Consider the following 21,887-nt stretch of genomic DNA (forward strand, 5'->3'; position numbering starts at 1 on the left):
GAAAACATAATGTGTGTTTCTGTACACTGTGTGTGTATGTCTGTTTCAGTATAGTGAAGCTACAGCACTGTATCTGCTTGACTGTGCAAGGTTTGTGTGAATTTCACTGCTTGTGTGTATGTGTGTGTGGACAAAAGCAGCGAGGAAATGAAGAGAATAAGTAATATAAGGCAAACTGGAGTTGCCTGCCTTGTTTAATGAGAACATTTCTGCTAAAATCACACCCCCCACTTCCGATACACTGGGCCGAGTGGAAAATGGATCAGACTACAGTCCTGTAGCGTGTCCACAATACTTCTAGCAGTACTACTACAACACTTGGATTTATCTGTGGTTGTGTTGACAAATTGTAGTTTGTAGCCATTGATGTGAGGACATTTTGGCATTGTTGTCATGGTGGCCAGTCCTTACAACTCAAGAGGACTTTTCAAAGGAAGACTTGTAGCTAGAATAATGCTCGGTTTCAACTGAAGTTAGGGTTGTGGTTGTGATGGTTGAGGTCAGGATTGGGAGCTAGGGAATACATTTTGTTGGTGATTTGTTTGCACACCTATAGAAAGACATGTGTGCTTCCATGTGTCCATATTTATTTGAATGTGTGAGTTTTTATTTTTTTATTTTTTTTTTATTTAATGTTCCTATGTGCAAAAAAGTCAGTGTGTATAATCTGTATTGTACTGTGCCATCTTTCCTGGATATAACTCATCTTTGAAATTGTGTGTATTTATCTGTATAGTACTAGGTGTGGAGATGTGAATGCCTGTGTGACACGTGATGGTGAAAAAGTTGAAGCTGGATGTGGTCCATTAGCTCTGCTTCAAGGTGTTGTTACAGCATGAGCAAAGATTAGTCTGACAGGGGTCATTGCTTTCTCTCTATACCTTTTTTTCTGTCTCTTTGCTTTCCTCCATATTTTTTTTATACTGTGGCTTTCGTTGTCTTTTTCTCCCTCTCAGGGGGGGGACATGTCTTCAAATTTTTTTTTATTTTTTTTTTGAAAGGGCACTATTTCACAATCCCATAGCAGTGTCATAAAAAGTTTAAATTTATTGACAATTTGCTCACAGCATAGATTAGATCTACAGAGGAGTCAAAGTATTTCTTCTGCAATTTATTGATCTGGGGTGGCGAAACACCAAGCCTAAAATGGCCTGTTCTATTTTGGTCTGTTCCGTCTAAATTAGCCTGATCTTGTTTGTAAAGATATACAGCTGCTTGTTTTGAACAAGATTAAAATGATGGGCTTACGCAATTGTCTGGATGATGGTGCACCTTGCAGAGCTGAAAAAAAAGCAATACAATCTTAACCCAAGAAACCCAAACACATACAGTATCATTCCCAATATTGTAAATGCATCTTTACATGACAAAACAAAGCTAGTGGGTGGAATGTGCCTGCTGTGGCCTGTCTCTGACTGACTGCTTGTTTGCAGAGCTTCCTGCAGCTACTAAAATGATAAATAATGAAGTCGCTAACAAAAATCTAGCTTGTATTCCTAAACCATATGACCCTACACTGTTGGACCTTATCTCTAAGGCACAGTAAGATATTGCCTTACATCCTGTGGCTCCTGCTGACTCTGCTTTATGCATGTTTCTATTAATGAAGCATAACATTTAGAAACCAATCTTGTCATGTAACGTTATCTCTGGCATCGTCTCATGTTCACACTAAACCTGTAATCATCTGCTTTGGCTGTTGTGTTGATCCTCTGAGATCCCCTACATGCAACTATCTTGAACTATAATTAGATTACACATTAATTACTAACACTTTCATTATTTACAGCTTGCAATTTAATGTTGTGCGTACCATTCAGGCTTGCTGTAGATATCAATATACATACACAAAGCATGCCTCTGATTTCTAAATTTCCTTTGAATGGACTTGAATGGACACTTTTGGTCCTTATCTGTCTCTGATGTCATTAGGTGAATCCCAGTTCCCTTAATTCCAGCCACATTTCCCCTCACTTAGGTTTTTTCCTTGTCTTAGTCCCGCCCACGTAAGATGCAAGGAATACATGTGAGGAGAAGGAACATGAGACATCCTTCATTTGAAGCATTCAGTCATCAACTGATTTGCAGAAGACCTTCTGTGAAGGATGCACTGTATCCTCATTCAGGCAGCCCCCTTGTCTTCGATCCTCACGCCTCAGAGCAGGAATAAGAGCTCTGAGATGTCCTTCATGATGGCATGATTCTGTCTATTTAATGCCATATTTCACATTTCTCCTCCATTCATATCTTGATCATCTGATTGTCCTTTCTGTGTATAGTTCACCTCTCCCTCAAGGTGGCTAGATTATCAGTTCAAGACAACACTAACAACAGTTATGTTTATTTGACAAAAGCCGAAAGTCTTGGTTTAGTCACCAGCGTTGGCCTCGCAGCCGTTCCCAGAATAAATGTGCTTGTGAAAGTGTTTAACACCAGTTTAGTGTTGTTTTTGTGTGGATAAAGTTACACAACACACAAGAAACAGTGAGCAGTTGCCCTAAGTCTTGTATGGAATTCCATTACAGAAGTCAAAGTGTGGTATATTTTCCAAAAGATGGAAAGACATAATCTCAATGAGAAACAACAATTACAGATGACCTAATGCCACCATTATGCAGTAGTTTACTTAAGCAAGATATAATGGCTGTCTGCTGGGAGGAACCAGAGGTATGTCTGAGGTTGATGGTCTTAACATGCCTCTTAGGCTCTTCTTCTGTCAATAAATGCCACTAAGTAGTATTGCAGTTGGCTGAATCTTGGTTTCAGGTAAATGGTCAACTATATATTCATTCAGAACCTAATTTTCTTTTTAAAGATTATTTGTCTGGGTGGTTTGGCTTTATTTTATTTAATTATTTTTTTTACAGTGGGTCATACAGATGGGGCAAAAGAGAGAGGGTGAGACAATATACTGTAGGTCTGTGGCCAGACTCAAACTATGGGAGATTCAGATATTTGGCATGCTCCATAACCACTTTGCTATCAGGGTTCTCCAGAACTACATTTTACTTAACTCATATTGCCTTTTGCTCTTTAACAATCAACTGACTGCATCTGGGGGAAAAGCTGTTCTCTAATTAAAATTCTTGTGTTGGTCACATTTGATTTTCAGGATTGCAAACTTTCATTGGGCCATGACCTTCGTGTGTATCAGCTGCTTGAACCATTTCAGGGGAGGAGCTATGACTAATAATATCTGGTTCTCCTCTCCTGGGATATAAACAGACATGATGTATGTATTAAATACATAGTACATTTACAGTATAGACAATAAGAATGACAATTATGAACAAGATCCTGGGGCATGCTGAGCAACTTCCAGGTGCCACGGACAGACCTGAGCCACAGGACATCTTCTCTGCAGTAATCAGAAGATCGTTCATCACTTCAGTAGTCACAGTTTCAGTGGAGTGATGAGCCCTAAAGGCAGATTGGAAAGTTGTTAAAAAAACATTATTGTTAGATATGTGAGCTGAAAGCTGCTGAGACAGCTCTCACTAGTACTTTTGAAAAGAGAAGAGAGAAATGAACAACACAAGCACAGGGAGGGAAAGATACTGTAAGTAGGAGGCCAAGACTCCTGCAGGATGAAGATCCAGATCCAAACATCTGAATGAGGCACTGACAGCCAGTGGAGAGAGTCCTCTCAAGACAGCTGATTGTCCATCACAGAGAGCCTGAGTGAAAAGAGAGGCACACAGTTTGCATGCTCATGTGTTCACTAACTAACAGAGCGTTGGAGAGAGGCATTTGTTTTCAAAAGGTCTGCAGTCAGTAGGGCAGCATGGACTATACTGTACAGTACATACAGTAATTCATTGAGACTTGGATTAACCCACCAGTAAGAGATATAAGGGTGAGATATCAAGTGTAAAGAAACCAGAGAGGCCAGGGAAGGACAAAGCTATTTAGAATTTGTCACCAGAAGATCCTTAAAATCTGATCTAACATGTTATAATGTGATAACATTTTTTTGGATTGAGTTATTTAAGTATGTGCCTGGAAAATAAGGCAGTCTTGATAATGTTGTTGTTGGTCAAAGGAGAGTTTAGGGTCAAATCTAAAGCTACACAACACCCAGCGTCTTGGCTGTCACATGTTGAGAATTCACGCACTTGTCAAGAGTTACTGTTAACTGATCAAACCAGTGTCTGTGTTGAGCAGGCATTTAATTTAATAATCTGAGAAGGTTCACCAACTTTTACAGGCACATACAGTTGAATGTAATCAGCATAGCAGTAAAAATGAATCCCATTATCGTGTACAACTTCACCAAGAGGTGAAATATGAGGAGGGAAAAAGCAGAGGGCAAAGCCCAGACCTTTGTGGTGCTCCATAGTTCACAAAATTTGATGTTTTATTCAAAGAAACAGTGTTCTTTCAGATAAGTAAGCCTTTAGCTACTGTACATGAAAGCCAGGCCAGAGATGGCAAATTTGTTTTCCGCTTGGTCTAGAATTGTATGATGTATTGTGTTAGAAGCTGCACTGAGATTGACTAATGAGAATCTGAATCCATATTAAGCAGAAGATTATTCAGCACTGAACTAAGTGGAGTTCCAGTGGGGCTGACAGGTCCTCTCACATTTTGTCTTGGAAATACCAGGCATAGAGGACCCATACAGACAGGCAGATACAGTAATAAATAGGCTTACTTAAAGCACAGGTGAACAAAACCAAGCAGAAAATGCAGGAGGCAAACTAGATCATACTGTAGTACTGTAGATAAACTAATAATCCAAAAAGCAGGCAAAAGGCCAACAACCAAGCAGAAGATCCAAAGAACAGGCACATGATACAGGCAGATGTGACTGGAACACTAAGGCTGCAGCACAACAGATGATCTGGCAGAGGTCAAGTGGCCAACAGAGGGAAAGCCGAGGGGTATCTGGAGTCTGAATGGAGAAAGACCAAACCACCCAGGGTTGAGACAGGAATTGTGACGCCCTGAAGGCAGGGTGGAAATGTTCAAAAAGATTACTATTTGATATGTGAACTGAGAGCTGCTGAGGCTCACCTCTCTCTAGTGCTGTTTGAAAATACTGGAGAGCTAGAGACTGGCTGATAATTATTAAGAGACTCTGGGTCAAGGCGTGGTTTCTTAGGCAGAGGTGTAACCATAGTAATTTTGAGAGAGGTATAGCATAAGTTCTTGTTAAAACACAGACTATGTGGGGGTTAAACAGAATGCCTGACTGGTTCTGCAGAAGAATGACTAAATAGATGTTTCATAAGATACTGAAAGGTTTGACTGTAGGTTATAGGAACTGTTTCTGTATTAGAATGTGTTCTGATATAATTTTCTATCCTGTCTAATGCAGCAGAGACTGTTAATATGCTCCCCTGCAATGCTTGCAGTTAAACCTGACCTCTGTGGAAAGAGGTCAAATTACTAATTAATGTATGCTGTGTGAGTTTTTTTAACAATGGGCTCAATTTAGAACTGCCACAAAAACAATATTAAAGACAACAGCCAGTGGTGGGTTGAGTTAGGGCTGCCATTTAGTATATCAGGCGATTCATTTGGAATTTTATTAATGTCCCAATAACTGTTGGAGTACTCTACATTAAAATTCATAGTGTGATTCAGCTTTCCTGTCTGTGAGCCCAAATGGAAATATTTGGGAGGTTTTAACATCATTACTTAATAAATGCTCATCCTGTCTGTTGGCATCTGTTAATGATGAAGTGATGATGGCCAACATGGAATGGATTACAGTATGGGTGTCCACAGACCAGTTTCAGTTCTTTAATTTGTGTCTGGGATGAATAGAGATGCTGATGAGTGCACGGCAGAGAGACACACATGCATGATTGTAGAAGTATTTTTATGAGGACACATAAGGCCTTCCCTAGTCTTTTATGCTAGATTCAGACTACACAATTTAAAACCAGTAATAGCCTGACCCGAAGGTCATAGGGTGTCGGAACTGAAAGTAGGTGTCGGACACAGCACGGCCGTTTTAACCCGTATGTGTCATAGTAACCATCTGGGAGGCCTCACAAAGTCTAGCATGTCAGTTTTTTTTACTTCAGCGGTGTGCTGGAGTGACACTGACAAATAGGTTCACTCTTTTATTCACAATAATTTTGGCTATTGGACTGAATCATATTAATTAAATACCTGAATGATACAGGTCACATTAATATGTTGACTTTCTTGGAAGGACCTGGTACAAAATGCTGCCCTAAAAAATTAGCATGGCATTTGATTCTTTGGCTGGATGTGAAGCTAGTGTCCTCTGTGCGTCAAGGTGTGTCGTCATGTCTTTATAGTCTCTTGCAGTCACTGACATATGCAGTAAACTTTGCTGGCAGATGGCAGAGGCCAACATTGGCCAGTAATTTGTATTTTTAATGTAGCCTTAAATTGTCATTATCTTTGAACATGTAGGAGTGTGATATTAGGCTGAACCAGGCTATAATTAGTTGTGACAGAGCAAAACCTGAAATTGCCAGTTGCCAGCCAGAAATGTTAATTAAATGGACAAAAAAATGTGTTCTCCTTCACAGTATTGAGATTTTAACAAGAGCAACAAGATTCCCCTGTTTGAAAAGAGTGAAAAAATTCTCCCAATATTTGAACTTTTAATATTTTTTTGGCTGCTATTGGGCTTTAGTTTAATGTAGTTTAAGACACTGTGTCTGTTAATGGTTTAGATTTACATCAGACCAAATGACAAATCTAATAAAAGTTATCATTCAATTGGCTATTTTGGCTTAAAGTTTAAGCCAAATGTGTTAAATTGGAGAATTTAATTGAATTCGCTGCCATCCACACTCTACTCTTTAGGTCTTCTGGATTACTTAGACAAAAGCAGGCAGTCACCCACAAACCTGTACTCTTTGTATGCAAACATACATCACAAACTCACTGGGTTCCTTTGATTTGCCCAGATGAAGTGGGGCATCAGAGAGAGGCACGGAGGACATGGGCGTTGGAAGTGTTGTGTTTAGTCAGCAGAGTGTGTCAGCCGGCTAATGGACAGACAGGCGCTCCCTGAATGGGATCCAAAGCCATTATCAACTCTCACACTTCAAAGAATAGTAATTGGTAATCCTATGAAACCATCCCTACGTAGAGCCTGTGCTTGTGTGTGATTAAGGAACATTATTTACCTCTGTGGATGTTTGTTGTGCATCTGGGCCTCTGTGTGCATGAAGTTGAAATGGAAAGTAGTACTAAATGGTTCTCACTACTACGTGCTAAATACATGATGCTAAATGTGTGGCAGTATCTATATTTATGATGTCAAAGACATTAATATAAATGGGGTAATCTTAAAAACTGAAAATGAACCTGAATATAGGCCCACTGTATATGCGTCTAAGTACATTGAACTGTTTTTCACATTTTCTCTGTGTTTTGTAGCTACTAGGGTTTTTATGCCTAAGAGCTAGTGATGGCTGCGGCTGGAGGCATTATGTTTTCGGTTTGTCCATCCATCTAGCCCATTCTTGTGAACATGATATGTCAGTAATGCCTCAAGGGAAATTCTTCAAATTTGGAACAAGTGAACTGGCTAGATTTTAGTGGTCAAGGCTCAAGGTCAGTAAACTCTCATTTGTCCCGGTCTTGGGAATTTGGCTAGTTGGCAGAGGCATAGAACCACAAAGCAGTAATTCTAGTTTATAGAACATTTCGATGTACATAAGACATCATATATAGAGGGATTGTGGTAAATGCATTTGTTTGTAGAAGTTGAATTAGGTAGTCTCTAGAATAACTGCATTTATTGCTTGTGAGCAAGGCAGTTGACCTACTGTACAAATTCTCCTGTAGATCTGTTCAGTGGCCTCATCTGTTGTACTTCATATCCATGCAACTGCTTCTCCACACTACTGATTCAAATGAATGGTTGGAGCATTACAGCATGTGTTTAAAAATTCATGTGGAACATTTATGCAACCCTCTTTACACAATGGTTCTCTATGGTTCAACCATGTTTTTTTGTCAAATTATTAATATACCAATATTTCTTAGCCACTTTGGTGCTTTGGCATACTGTGACCCACAGACACTTCAGCCACAGAAATGTATGATTGTTCATAAGTGTCATAAAAATCCCATTTTTTTACAATAATAATGTGGTTTTATTAGACTTTAAAAAGGTTTGAATGTATTACTTTGGTCCTGCTTTGATATTCTTCACTACTGAGCAAAATGCTGAGAATGCCATCTAACTCTTTCATTCCCAACCAGTTCTTGTACTGTGGTTTTAATGGACTGTCTGCAAAATCCACATCCTACTATAATTCTACCATATTGAAGTAATTGAGTATAATGTCAGTAAGAGAGAGAAACAAGTACTTGTTTAGGTAAGCAGGTTTTGAAACATGAGCATGTTGAACTGCTAATGCATACAAGACCTTTGAAATGAAGCTGATACTTTTATTCACAGAAAGGAATTGAGTAGTACTTCCACCACTGATTCAGGACAGAACTGTCACTGTAGTAAACAGTAGTTCTGCTGACTAGCTGTTGCTTTGTCTTTGTCAGTGATGTATTTTGATATTACCCAAGAGGGGACGTCTGAATGTGAACTATACAGAAGTGATAAATGAAGCCATCAATGAAGTAGCCAGCAACGTGCCAACACTAGAGTATGTACAACATACAGTGTATGGGTGAAGTGTAGGTAAAGAGTGTTTAGGGGCATGCACAATACATTTCTTCTTTCTTTATTCCCATCTTGCATGCATTAAAACAAAGCAGTCAGTTCAGTGCAGAACATTTCCCATATGTAAAAATGTAATCAACAACAACAAGCTGTTACTGTTATGAGGGTGGAGCTTGACAGGTCAGGCTATTGGCTGGACACAGTTTGTGACCAGCTCTTTTTACTGAGTGCAGAACTACTCGTTTAATATACCACACTGCAGTAAGAACAGTTTACAATAATCCTGTCTTTAGACAACAGTGTCTACAACCGGATGGCCTGACATCAAAGTTTATAATGACCCTGCAGTTTAACAGTGAGTCAGCAGTTTTGCTAATACATTTCAGTAACTTTTCTGACAAATGGATTTTGAATGAAACACTGAGCTGCACTTTAAAACTGTCGTGACTGTCTTTCCACTTTGTACATTTGAACACAGTTATTAATGTCAACTTTCATGGGAGCACGTGTTAGTGCTGTGTAGTATCTGTGCTGTAGGCTGTATCGGTTCTAAATAGATGGCTAAAAAAAACACATTTTATGAAAGTTGAGTGTTTTGGAAACTGATTTTAAGCACATTACGTGCTCAAATTGGTTCCTTTTGGGAGGTGCATCTGGTTTGGTTTACAATCTTTAATAACCAAATGCATCAAGTATCTTCTTGTAAGAGTAAATTTAAAGTGTTTAAAAATTTAAATTAAAATGACTGATTATATTTGTTTGTGAATTTTACAAAGTTTAATTGAATTGACTTCAAGGTTGACAAACTCACTTTTTGACAATTCCCTACTCAACATATCAAGTTGAGTTGCCAAAATTGCCTGAAAAGAGTTCCCGTAACTTTTTTGAGTTTTATAAAAGTAAGAGTTTTCACAGTGCTTTGTTTGTTGAGCACCTCGTTGGTCAATCCACCACTTGGATTTTGAGTTAATGTTGGTTACCAACAAATCACTGTTCAATCACATGACCTTGTTCTCACCTCATTTAGATGATAAATTGCATAAAAGTTTGCTTTTACTTGAACATATGGGCAAACTCCCCAAGCTCTGTCTTGGCCCATTCATAGATTTGTTTGTATTGACTCAGTGTGTGCTGGCACAGCAAACAAAAGTTTATTTTTATATTTTAATGCAGCTGTTGCAGTATGTTTTGCATTGCTTTTAATAATGTATATTTAATATTGTGCTTGACTCTTAACACGTGTCATTTGATACCTTAGTTGAGAGAAGCATTCCAGTTGACATCATATAAACTTTTTTCTTATGGTGGGATTACAGATTCTTCAAAACACCATTAGCATAGAAACAAATCAATATGTACTGCAGCATCTCGGGTCACTGTTCTCAAGAGAGTTGCACTTTTCTGCAGTAGAATATCAATCTTGTTTCTCGGTCACATATTAACAAGGCCTGAAGCAAATGTATCTCCATTTTTTCCACAGTGGTTCATGCCTTGATCAAGCTGATTGTACACTCTACATAGTGTATTATGCAGTTACAATAATGCAATTAATGAAACATTGAAACACAATTGCATTGGTTATTATTTTTATTGAAACCTGATACTTATTTATAGTCTGTGTACTGAGTGAAAATGCCGCTGAGTAATTTATTTCACCTGAGGATGCTTTTTCAAAATTCACAATGGACACAGCAATTTACATTTTCTATTTATTTGAGAACAAGGTATACTATTGCAGGAGGATGTTTATTACGGCCCTGCAGTAACATTTACATCATATCACTGTAGCAAGAGAGACGGTAAACCTATTTATATCAAGGCAGGTTTGTACTGTGATAGCCGTTACTGTATTCCCTCTGGTGGTATGACTGTAGGATAGGCTCTAATAAGGGTCTTGGTTAGCTGCAACTTGCCTTGTGCCAGAGACTGTGAAAGAAGTATTAGTTCAGCCCAGTCCAAATCAGTAAAAGACTTGTAAAATATCTGTCTTCATCTTTAAAGAATCAGCTAGTATTGTTACTGAAAAGAGTCAAAAATATGGCTACTGTAGATTGTAACTTGCAAAGCTGTGCAGATTCAGGACCAGTTCTAATATATGGACAAATCATACTACTTTTTTTCATGAATATGTGGATATTTCTGGCCTCTGATTGTAATGTGGCATTTCCTATCCTAACCAACAGTTAGGCTAAACTTTGTGTTTAGTCAAAATGACTTTGGTTTTAATTTAATACAATAAATAACTGTGAAAATAATATAAAAAAAAGTGCAGTGGTTAATAAATCTCTGTTTCCAGGTGCAAACAATTTGAAGTAATATTGTGACACAAATGCATTAAAATAGAAAAGTAAGAAAAGAATGTTTGGAATTGTGGGCATTAAGGCACCTAATTGTTTTCTGGTCATTACTCAACTTAATTACTGGCGTTTCCTTAAAACTGTGAACATTTTACCACATTACTGTTAGCTTGATACCCTTTTACCAAACCATATTGAACTCTTTACCTAACTGCCATTATTACACTCAGGTTTTTCCCCCAGGTGTTGCAAAATCAAACCTTAAAAAGACCATGGCTGTTATCTTTGTTCAGAAGTTACTTCAATATTGTGCCATTATCATTATTTTTCAATCAGAGCTTTAAAGTAAAGTGATATCAAGCTATTTGCATAGAAGAAAATGTAACAGTAACTTGTGTCAAGGAGATTACAACACACACTCTCATGTGCACGAACACACATGCATTGAATTCGTTCAAGCTGTTTGAATGACCACCCAGCCTTTCAAGTGTAGCATAACAGCAGTAGGTCTACCTCTTGACAAGAGTGCCCCTCTTGACAACCCTGAAAGTATAGCCTGCTAGTCAAATCCACTAAATTCCATGTACCCCTACAGCATCAAAATGAAATCTTTTCACCTTGATTTTTATATCAAAGCAAAATAAAATCCTTCACAAAAGGAAAAAAACACTGGCGTTTTCTTTAAAAGAAGCATGGGCAGTTCACACTCCTTAGTATTATCTTTATTGAGAAAGTAGTGCCAATGATTTGAGGAGACACGGGAGAGAAGAATCAATCCTTGACCACTGGTTAAAAGGTTTGTAACAACTACACTGTCTCCTTTTTACTGTTCAAAGTTAGGCTTTGTCTAGAGCCTAGTATCCCCAGGGCCTTCTCCCCATCCCTGTGAGAACTGTGAACAAAATTTTATATGGCTATAAATATTGATGCATTGAGAATGGCACAGTATAGCAAAACAGCTGCAACCTGCTTTACTGAAGAAGAAGGGCAGCATGAAGGAATGATCAAGGATGTTTGAGGTCCTGCAGAGTTGGATTTGCTGTAAGGAGAATGCAATGTGTAAGGGTTTTGTGTGAAAGTGCAGCTTTGTGTGGTGTGTTTAAACTAGTAGAAAGATGGTTTTCTAGACTGCCATAACAGCAAAACAGTGGCTGCATGTAGCACTTTTCCACTGAGGTTGTATTTGTCAAACAATAAACAAACTCGCCAAATTTTGAACAATAAATAACTTCTCAATGTTCCGTTCACTTTGCATCACCTTACAATGATTAAAATGGTCTCCACCCATCAAATCTCCATTTCCCTCTCATTTGACATTTTTCATCATCGCTTTTTTTTTTCTGACACTCCTTCACCTTCTTGGTCTGTGTCCTTGTTTCACAGTGTAATGATTCAGATCAGTTCTTTTCCAGCCCTGTCGCCTTAATATCCACCTGAGATGGTATCAAAAGGTTTACAGTCTGTTGATCAGATTTGACTGAATCATTGTTTTTACTATTATCAGTGTAACCATCATTTAAGTCCCTAGCCTTATACAGAGTTAAAATCTTTATTCTTTGGAGTTGCTTTCACTTTTTCTTCCTTAAATCCTCTTCGAACTTTTCTTTTCTCAAAGCAGCCCACTCACTGCCGCTCAGCACAGCCACTCTCCTCTATACACTCACCACATACACGCCAACTCCTGTTTCTTTTCTCTAATTTCTCTTTGATTCCTCTGCTTTCTTCATCATCTTTTAATCCCTGGTTTTTTCTTGTCACCTGCTGTAGTGAGAAAAGACAAAATGCTCACAATCTCTTTTGTGTATACACACTCCCACAGACAGATACACCAACTTGTGCAGACACACCAGCCGCAGGCTAAACTGGAGCATTTAGTAACAAAGAATTATATAGATGAGAGGAAATGGTAAAAAAAATGAACATAAAGAAAATCCTCAGCTGGAATGGAGGATGTTCTGAATACCTCTTGGAAAATGACTATCAGCTCACACACATACAGGTCAGACACCTCAAATGGTCTATTTTTCCACATCCAAACCCCTTTATACATTATTGTACAGTTTTATAACACTTAACAATACTTTTTAACAAGTATTTATATATGAATGAATGCCACCTTCGGCTTTTTCCCGTCAGGGGTCGCCACAGTTAACATGTTGACATTTGGCACCTGTTTTATTTAACGTGTTGACATTTGACACCTGTTTTATGCTGGATGCCCTTCCTGACGCCACCCTGACTTGAACCTGGACCACAGCAGCGAGAGTACTGCACCCTAACCACTGGTCTATCAGGTTATTATCAAGTATAAAGAGCTGAAAACAATGCGGATTATGGTGGGAAAAGTATTTGTTTTTTGTAGCACAACACCTTAAACCGATGTTAATACAGACTGTAGATTAATTTTGGCCCCATTCCCCTAGAATTTGTTCTTCCTGCAAAATGTTGTGTTTTTCAAAATTTTAAAGTAATAGCAAATGAAAATTAAGCAAAAAAAATCATTATTTTGTCATATTACTGTATATACAGTAGCCTCTCTGCCATTTAATGAGATTTATTTAAAAACAAATGGACAAACTGCTAAGTTGAAGAGTAGTGCACAACATGTACTTATGTTTTGTTCCCAACACCTAAAATACATGGTTTATGAATCTTATAACCCCTCTCCTATACCATTGCTTTGACACATGTCATGAGTGGTTCATTTTATATGTCATCATGTCACTTAAAGATTTTCATAGTTTTTTTTTTTAAGATTCTTCAATTAAGCGGTTAATGCCTTCCAGTCCAACTGTTTTTCAGTTGTTGCTGGCAGCAAATCACTAAACTATTAGGAAATAACATAGCAAGAAAACTGCTCCCTGGGACTGACATTTTATTTGTTTGTGAAAATCCCAATTCTCTAGGGATTTTGGATTACACTCACATTTTGATAACAAGCTGTGTTTGCAAATTTAGTCTGATTGGACTATTTCTGTGCTGTGTCTGGCAACTTTGTTTAATTTTACCTGTGGGACTGACACCATACCTCTAAACTGTGAAGCTTACTCTGTTCCACTTTGAGGACATGCTTCTACAGTTATGGTGCTCACAGTTTGTATTGGTGCTGCAAGACTGCATACAGTATTTAACTAGGTGGATGGGCATTGGCATGGGAAACAGAATGTCTCTGCTGTAGCTATATGCATCAGTAGTTTGTGAGGTCTAGGGCCACTCTCAATGTTAAGTAAGATGGAGCAACCTGAACATTTATTTCCAAACTCACCTCCGGTCTCAGTGGGAGAGTACCATGCATAAAACAGCATCATGATAGTAAAAGCAAAGTCCACATAGCACAACACTTTTTCTCTGTAGAACTAAACTTTGCTTTGTAGCAGCTGTGCACTTTTTTTGCTCTTCAGTTCATTCACCTTATTTTCACATTGAAGTTAGAAGAAAAAGTAATTCATTTATTTCAACTACATGATGTCAAAGCCGAAGTCTGTGGTGTCAAGCGTTCACTGATGTCTTAAAAAAGGTTTACAATTATTAAATTTGAAAAATGATGGAACATGTGTGCAGGTTTTTGTAACCCATCTTTTTTTTCTTCCAAAATTCAGCTTTGATGTGATCTTGTTTCCTTGATTTCTGGTATCTCATTATGTCTGGGTGCAGAACTTTAATCAAATTTTCAGCCTTTCTCCAGTCACTGTTGTCAGAGTTGTAAGCCCAAAATCTCTTCAACTTCAAAGGGTGTCTGTGTCTGTGAACCCATAAAGGCCTGTCTAAACCCAGGCTTTATCAGTTTCTCTTCATGTCTGTCTACCCCATCTTCTCTCCTTCCTTCAGCGCTGGTCTCCATGCTCACTTTCCAGCTCGCTGTTCAACATGACCACGTCATCTGTTTGCCAACCAGTTATTGTCACTGCATTTTTGTCTCTGTCTATATCTGCATATCCATTATTTATTTTCATAATCCTCAGTTCTCCTTCCTCTCTTTTAAGAGTCCTCTGTTTAAACCTATGTTAACCGTTGCCATGGTATTCATACTGTCAGGCCAAGGTTGCTGTGCAAAAAGATACTTGTACGTGTGTTTGTGTCAGTGTGTTGGAAAGATGACTGAGTGAGAGCAGAGCAGGGTGAGCACTGATTGAAACTCAGAATAACATTAAAACAGACCTTTCTTTTCTCCATCTCCTTCAGTCGCCTTGGCATTCTGTCACTTAGTGAACGCATCATCTCTCATTACTAAGACCCAGTATCTTTTTTTTCCAACACTATTTGTCTGACTTTCTTTGTCGCTCTTTAAAGATCTTGTAGATTTTTTGCCATAGTTTTCCTCTTTTAAAATATGCCTTTAATTATGTTTCTTGTCTTTTTATTGAAATTGTTCAAGAAAAGGACATGCATACTTTAGGTAAAAGCGAGAAATGTTGTCCCTGCTCTGCAAAAACTCGACTCCCCCCCCCAAAAAAAACCTAAAATAAGCTACATTATCTGCCAGCAGAGCAGGAAAATTTCACTTGTCACAGTTTTTATAAACAAGTGAAAATATCTAATCTCAAGAACCCATAGTTATCTTACAACTAGTGCAGCTAGACTAAAAACATCTTCAGTTTTCTGATACAAAGCAGTTTATTACTTGCTGTAAATGAAACAGCTTTATAATTCTGGTAATTCTAATTTCAAGCATTAGGTTACTCAGACCCAGTATTACTATCTCAGCAACAAGTTATAATAACAAGATAATTAGGGGGAAAATATCTTGAAATAAGTGACATTTTCTAACCTAAAAACAGCCTGATCAGCAGAAATGTCTTTTCAGACAGAGAAGCATCCATTACCTTGATTAAATATATTTCATGCAGTGATATGTACACAAACATCCACGGGTGCAGACAGACACACACATACAGTACATTATCAATCAAAGGCACAGCCTCTGCTTATAAAGAAAGTTTTGAAGAGTGTGTGTGTGTGTGTGTGTGTTTGATTCTGTAGCTGGATGCGTCTGCTTGGTTTACTGTATCTATAATGGCAGATTTGTTTGCTTGTGTATTTGTGTCTGAATGGGCCTCTGAGTATGAGCAAATATTTTCATTTGCTTGTGACAAATTGAAAGCAAGTGCAGAGTTAGTGCTGGTGGCTTTGGTGGTTTGTGCCCCCTCTGTATGCTCACCCTGTTATTAGCAGAGCCGCCTCTTGTTAGTCACTTGATTCCTTTTTTAACTGAGGCTAGTATGTTTTTTTCAGACGCTTTGTTGAAGTACTGATATCTATGCATAGAGTTACACAGAGAAATATATTTACAGTTCCACGCTCTTACAAATACCATCCAATGCCACTTTTTTATATTTATAAATTTGCAGTGAAAACGGTGTGTGCTGTATACTTAAATCTGGAAACGAAAGTCATTATGTGTACTTGTAATGATAGCACTATAGTATATGCTGCTTTCCATATGGATCTCAAGGAATGCCCCATTATAATCATTGTTGGAAGCACTTGTCCAAACTTTGGCACTTAAATTTTAACATTTGATGTTACCTCTTGTATTTCTTTCCTCTTGTGCTCCCATTTTGCTCTCCTCTGATCTTCATTGTTTCTTGAACTTGCAGCAGATTTCCTTGGAGCATACTGTTCAAGTCCTCCTTTGTTCTCTCTTTGTAAACTTTCCAGTAGGAAACCTGCAGCAAAGAGGCTAAATGCATAAGAGTTGAACACTCATAACCTCAGAGAAAATTGGTCCACATCCTTTTTTTTTTCTCTGTCAATGTGTTTTGTGTCTCTGCGTTTGTTTATTCCTGTCCTGTATGTGTGTTTGAGTGTGCTTCTCTACATGCTGTGTAAACATCCCTATGTGACTAATGGATAAGGTGGTGCAGAGTCTGGTTCTGCACCCCTACTGTAGTTGCTTCAAGCTAAATGGACTCCTGTTGTTAACAGGTTTCTAGTGTTACTGGGAGGTTCATTTCATAGGGGTCAGACACACAACACACCACTCTATCTGATGTTCTGCTAGCCTTCCTCTCTCTGACAAATTTCTATATTGCAAATTTAAATTGGGCATTACAAAATTAGTTTTCATGTGAGTGTACAAAAATTTAGCAATTAAACTTTGAATGTAGTATAACACAGCTAGTTTGTAGTTGTGTTATAGAGACAGTGACTGTTTAGATTTGGGCACGTACTGTACATCCTGGTGGTGTGGGATTGTATATCAGTAAAATGTGGTCAGTTTTAAAACACAGTAGCTACTGTATCATCAGAATGACCTACTGAACAGCCCGATTAAGCCCATCATCTGTGTTCGGTTTGGATTTAAGTCCTCTCCCCTCTGCCCTACACACACTCCACACACACACACACACACAGACAGCTGTCACCCCCTCCTCCACATGCCATTTTTAGTCACCAAATTAAAATGGATAGACAGGGTTAGCACCAGCATTCGTCAGTGGAAATTTGGATTTTTAATTCTACCACAGTATACATGTGTCTAAAGATTAACTGTGGCTAAGGCATTATCTCAAACAAAATTATATTGGTACTTTAACTGAATCTCACAATGTTTGCCTCCTGTAAACAGCAAAAAATAAACAACTCTTATATGAAAGGGAAACAAATCAATATTGTCTCTAAAGAGTCATTTGTGATAGACCTAGCTGTCATTTCAGTTAAATCAGGACACATTCAATGCACATGAAAACATAACATGCAAATGCAGTACCATAATCAAATCTTGGTACGTACTTACCCATGAGGCACAAGTTTTTTCTTTTAGTTTTTTTTTCCAATTAAACAATAAAGACTTGTTTAATTGGTAAAATAAGAGCAATAAACACATTTTCAATGGCAGATGAACAGGATACTGGGCATTTTGTACCATTATTTTTCACTGAAGTTAGACCACGTGTTAATAAATAAACAGAAAATGGCAGCTTAATGTTTATTTCTCAAAACCTCACAAAATGTACAAAATAAATCTAGAAAACTCTTCTTGGCATTGTGGCTTTTTTTTTTAAATAAGCCACAACTGAACACTGGATTTGGCCCCAAGCACAACATGTGCACACAATAACTTTGTTTTTATATGAGGCTGACTGTCATCATTGGGATCTATAATTCAAAGTATGGCAAAAGGTCAAGTTTGTGTGAGACATCTCCATTAAAAGAAACAAATACAGGGAATGCAATCTCATTGTCATGATGCTGAAACAGAAGCCAATAAAGTATCCATTCCAACTCAGTTTTTCAGTTTAGTAGTCACACACAATGGTGTATGTCAGTGTGTAGCTTAACATATCTGTGTATGCACAGTTAATATGTAAAAGTCATGTAAGCAAAGCAGTAGGCAGAGCATGGTCTTTCTTTGATTTCTGTTCAGACATGAGTGTGTTTGGTGATGGGGTAAAACCACTCCTCCCCATAACAAAGTGAAGACTGGCACACATGCTGTTTCCTGTCATAAAAGCAGTGCTGCTGTCGGAGGCATGCCAGGAGGAAGGATGTGGGGGGGTAGAAAAAGATTTACTTGGAAATAAATGAGATTTTGAGGTTGCCAGGTTGGAAACATTCCAAGTATAAAATTCATCATGTTTAGCTACACTGTCAGTATGTATTCTATCCTTGCAAATAAGTCAGACCTATTCCACTATATTTCCAGACTTGGGGTAATGGGTTGATTCCCAAATCCAGATCCCTAAAATCCTTCACTTATTCTTCTAATGGAAGGGCCACCATGACCTGTGTGCTGTGTGTAGCTATTTTGTGAAGGCTTAGTACGCTGAAGGAGATCAGCTGCTTCATCCTTAGACACTGAGATCAATCCATCACCCATGTAAAAATTGTTCAGAATAAATTTCTTAGAGTCTCTGCTTCCCCTAGCTATGCAGCCTTTCTCATTCTGTATGAAGAAATCTAAGTGTCACTACGTGTGCAACATGTGGATGTACACTGCACAGCATCAAAAACAGATTAGCTTTTTTTCTTTAAGAATGGTTCTCTATGGTGAAGGTGGGTGCTTACCTTGAAATCCACAGTGTTTTGACAAGGAAAAAGGTTTATTATGTATTGGACACTACTTGTCTGGCTTTTTGTTCTTGACAGCAGAGTTGGACTGTAAAACTGAGGTGGCAAAAGTCATTTGTTTTCCTCACTGAAACAACTGGCCTAGGCATGTATTAGGATGTCTTTTTCAACCATGTGTGTTGTAGTGCTTGAAAGACTGAATGTCAAGCTGCGATCATTTCTAGTCTTGGCCTGATCACACACAAACTGGGGTTGATATGAGACCCGACAATCATCCTGATATATACTCAAATATTTTTACTCACAAAAGGAGGTGCTCAGTAGAAAAAGTTTGGGAACCACTGCTCTAGAGGCAGGAGGGCATTTATGTCTTCACTGTTGGTGTGTTCAGGGAAACCATTGCTAGGCTTTCTGTGCTGCTGCAAGCAGGTGGTTAATTTATATTCTATTGGGAGTTATCATGAAAGGCGAGCTGCTGTATTGAAGAATTTTGAGGCTACTGTTGAGCATGTTGCACGAATGAGTGTCTACATAGCCTACTCCGTGGTCTGCCTTGCTGGATACTCTGCAGCTTGCTAAAGGAATAAGGTCCACTGCTGCTTTAAATATGACCACTTCTGATGCTGATGACAGTCGAGTTGAACTTTTAGATGACCTGTGACTTCAAGCTCTGGCCCCGGTCTCAAGAGGTTGCTGCTCCTTCATTGTGATTGCTCATCTTGGTTTTGTTGCTTAAAAAGGTCTCACACTTAACTAAGGTGTGTTGTTTTGCACTTTTCACCACTGTGTAAATGCCTTTTTTTCCAAATTTACCCATGGCTAGATAGAAAGCTAAAACAAAAAACTAGACATGACTCCATGTTGAGCAACGTTACTGGAGTTTTGGTTGTAAAACATAAGCACAAAATACAGAATATTAGTCATACAATAAAAATGAATTTGCATCACAGCTTAACTTAGCAGCTAAGTCAGACTGTTTAATAACTAGAAGGTTATATTTTAAATCTAAAAAACGAATGTCTTTTCCACACTAGTAATCTTACCTATATAAATTTAAACTCAGACAGATCTGCTCCAAATAAGACAAACTCTGAGCTGCTGCACAAAAATTGCATGTGTCTGCCATGTGTAAACTGAGCACTAAATGGACGTAGGGCGGAGGTACTTCTACACAGGCTTGGACTTCTGTGCTGGGAACCTGCTGGAGAGCAGAGAGTAGGATTAGTGTTGCATGAATGCTCTCTATGTACACAGTAACACTCGTACACACACCTTAAGTGTGTACACTTTCATTTCTATCCAAATCCTATTTCAAAGTCATGCGTTAATGAGGAAAATGTTCATTATGCAAAATCCACATTCTTTATCTTACAAAGCAAGAGAGAACTGGAATAGAAAGCTAATAAAAGGGAGGAAGAATAATAAGTCTAGTCTTCTGCACATGTACTTTGACACTTCTCAAATGAATTTTCACACCTTATTGTTCACTTACAATTTGAGCTGAAATGTTTTGGATTGACAATATACAGGGTCACACATGCTTCCAACCTACTATATGACTCAATTTATATGAGACAGCTGCTGCATTTAAATTCTTATTCATCACTTTTGTCAAATACTCATTTATTCCAGGTCTATACAGTTTACTACTAAATAACTGACCTGCATGAAGAGAGCTGAGTTTAAAGTTTTCTCTAATTATGCTTTTTCCATCTCCATCAATCTCACTTTCCCACTTGTGAGCTCTTTGTCACTCTTTAGATGAGTTGGGAAGTCAGTAAATTAACATTTAAGCCTCACAGACAAGAAATTCAACTTCCTTTCTAAACAGACACAGCTCTTCACAAAAGCTAAATAGACCTACCTTCCACCCTGCATTGCACTGAGGCTAGGAAGAAGGTTGAGACTTTGGTTTAGGTGACTCATTCTGACTGTCACAATAATTTTACCCACATCAGCTATGTCCATCTGAGGGAGGCGTTCTTCATTGTCACACCCTCTCCAGCTGCTCACCCTTTGATGCCCTTCATCTTTTGAGCCACCCACAGCACTGCTCTAATCCCCCAGCAGGACCACTCTCTCTGGGACAGGATTAGAGAAACCTCTCCCCTACCCTTAGTGAGGCTCTGGACTGTTTTTCTGTTTGTGCGTGTGTGTGTGTGCACATGTTCTTCTGTCGGTATGTCTGCAGGTGTACAAGCACACAAGAAAGAAATGGACAATGACCAAGAGCGCAAAGGATGCAGAAGTGAAAGGGACAGAAGGACACAGAGGAGGTGAGAGAAGGAGAGAGGTTGAGCTGCTGAGGTATAAATCACAATACACAATGTGTCAGACAGACGGCACAAACATCTCCTGCTGCCCTCTGGAGTACACACTGAAGCCAGAGCCCAGTGGCAGTGATGCAAGGGTGAGGATATAATGAGAATGAGGATGGTTAGGTGTATTGTAGTGTGACATAAAATCATAGTCAGAATTTATCATGTTAAATACTAAAAATCTAAGGGTCAAGATTAAGATTTGAAAGTCTAATATTGCCCACACTTTTTTTTCTTTTTGGTTAAATAAACCAAGACAACACCCCAAAAGGAAATGGCTCTGTATGTGGTGGCCACAGACAGATACTCTCTCCTTAGTCTTCCTGACTGATTCTTCTCAAGTTTAGGTTTTGCTAGTGTCCTTGTCACTACTGGTAGCATGAGGCAATACATGTAGCCCAATTAGGTTGCATGGCTCTAAGATGGCATATACATGTGCAGCCACAAGAATATTTGCTGTGTCTCAAGATCATGGAGGAGATACCAGCAGACTGGCCAATTACACCTGAAAAGCTTGTTGGGTCTATAGAAGGGCAGCAGCCCAACAGCAAGACTGGTATCTGCTCCTTTGTGCAAGGAGCACTGTGACCTCCAGCAGCAACTCGCGTGCACATTTCTGAGCAAACTGTCAAAAAAAAAAAA

General features: G+C 38.6%; 1 protein-coding gene across 3 annotated transcripts in view; it reads left to right on the forward strand.

Moving 5' to 3' along the window:
* The window catches only part of cntnap2a (contactin associated protein 2a), a 331,856-nt gene that overhangs the window by 7,434 nt on the left and 302,535 nt on the right, over nt 1-21,887 (forward strand). The window contains exon 2 of one of the 3 annotated variants that reach the window (XM_020606460.1): nt 21,119-21,203. The exons of the other annotated variants lie outside the window; for them this stretch is intronic. Within the exon in view, the coding sequence (XP_020462116.1) occupies nt 21,119-21,203 (85 nt within the window). The remainder of the gene's footprint in view (nt 1-21,118; nt 21,204-21,887) is intronic. 3 annotated transcript variants of the gene reach the window in all.

This window comes from Monopterus albus, unplaced genomic scaffold (genome assembly GCF_001952655.1).
Source record: "Monopterus albus unplaced genomic scaffold, M_albus_1.0 scaffold78.1, whole genome shotgun sequence".
NCBI lineage: Eukaryota > Metazoa > Chordata > Actinopteri > Synbranchiformes > Synbranchidae > Monopterus > Monopterus albus.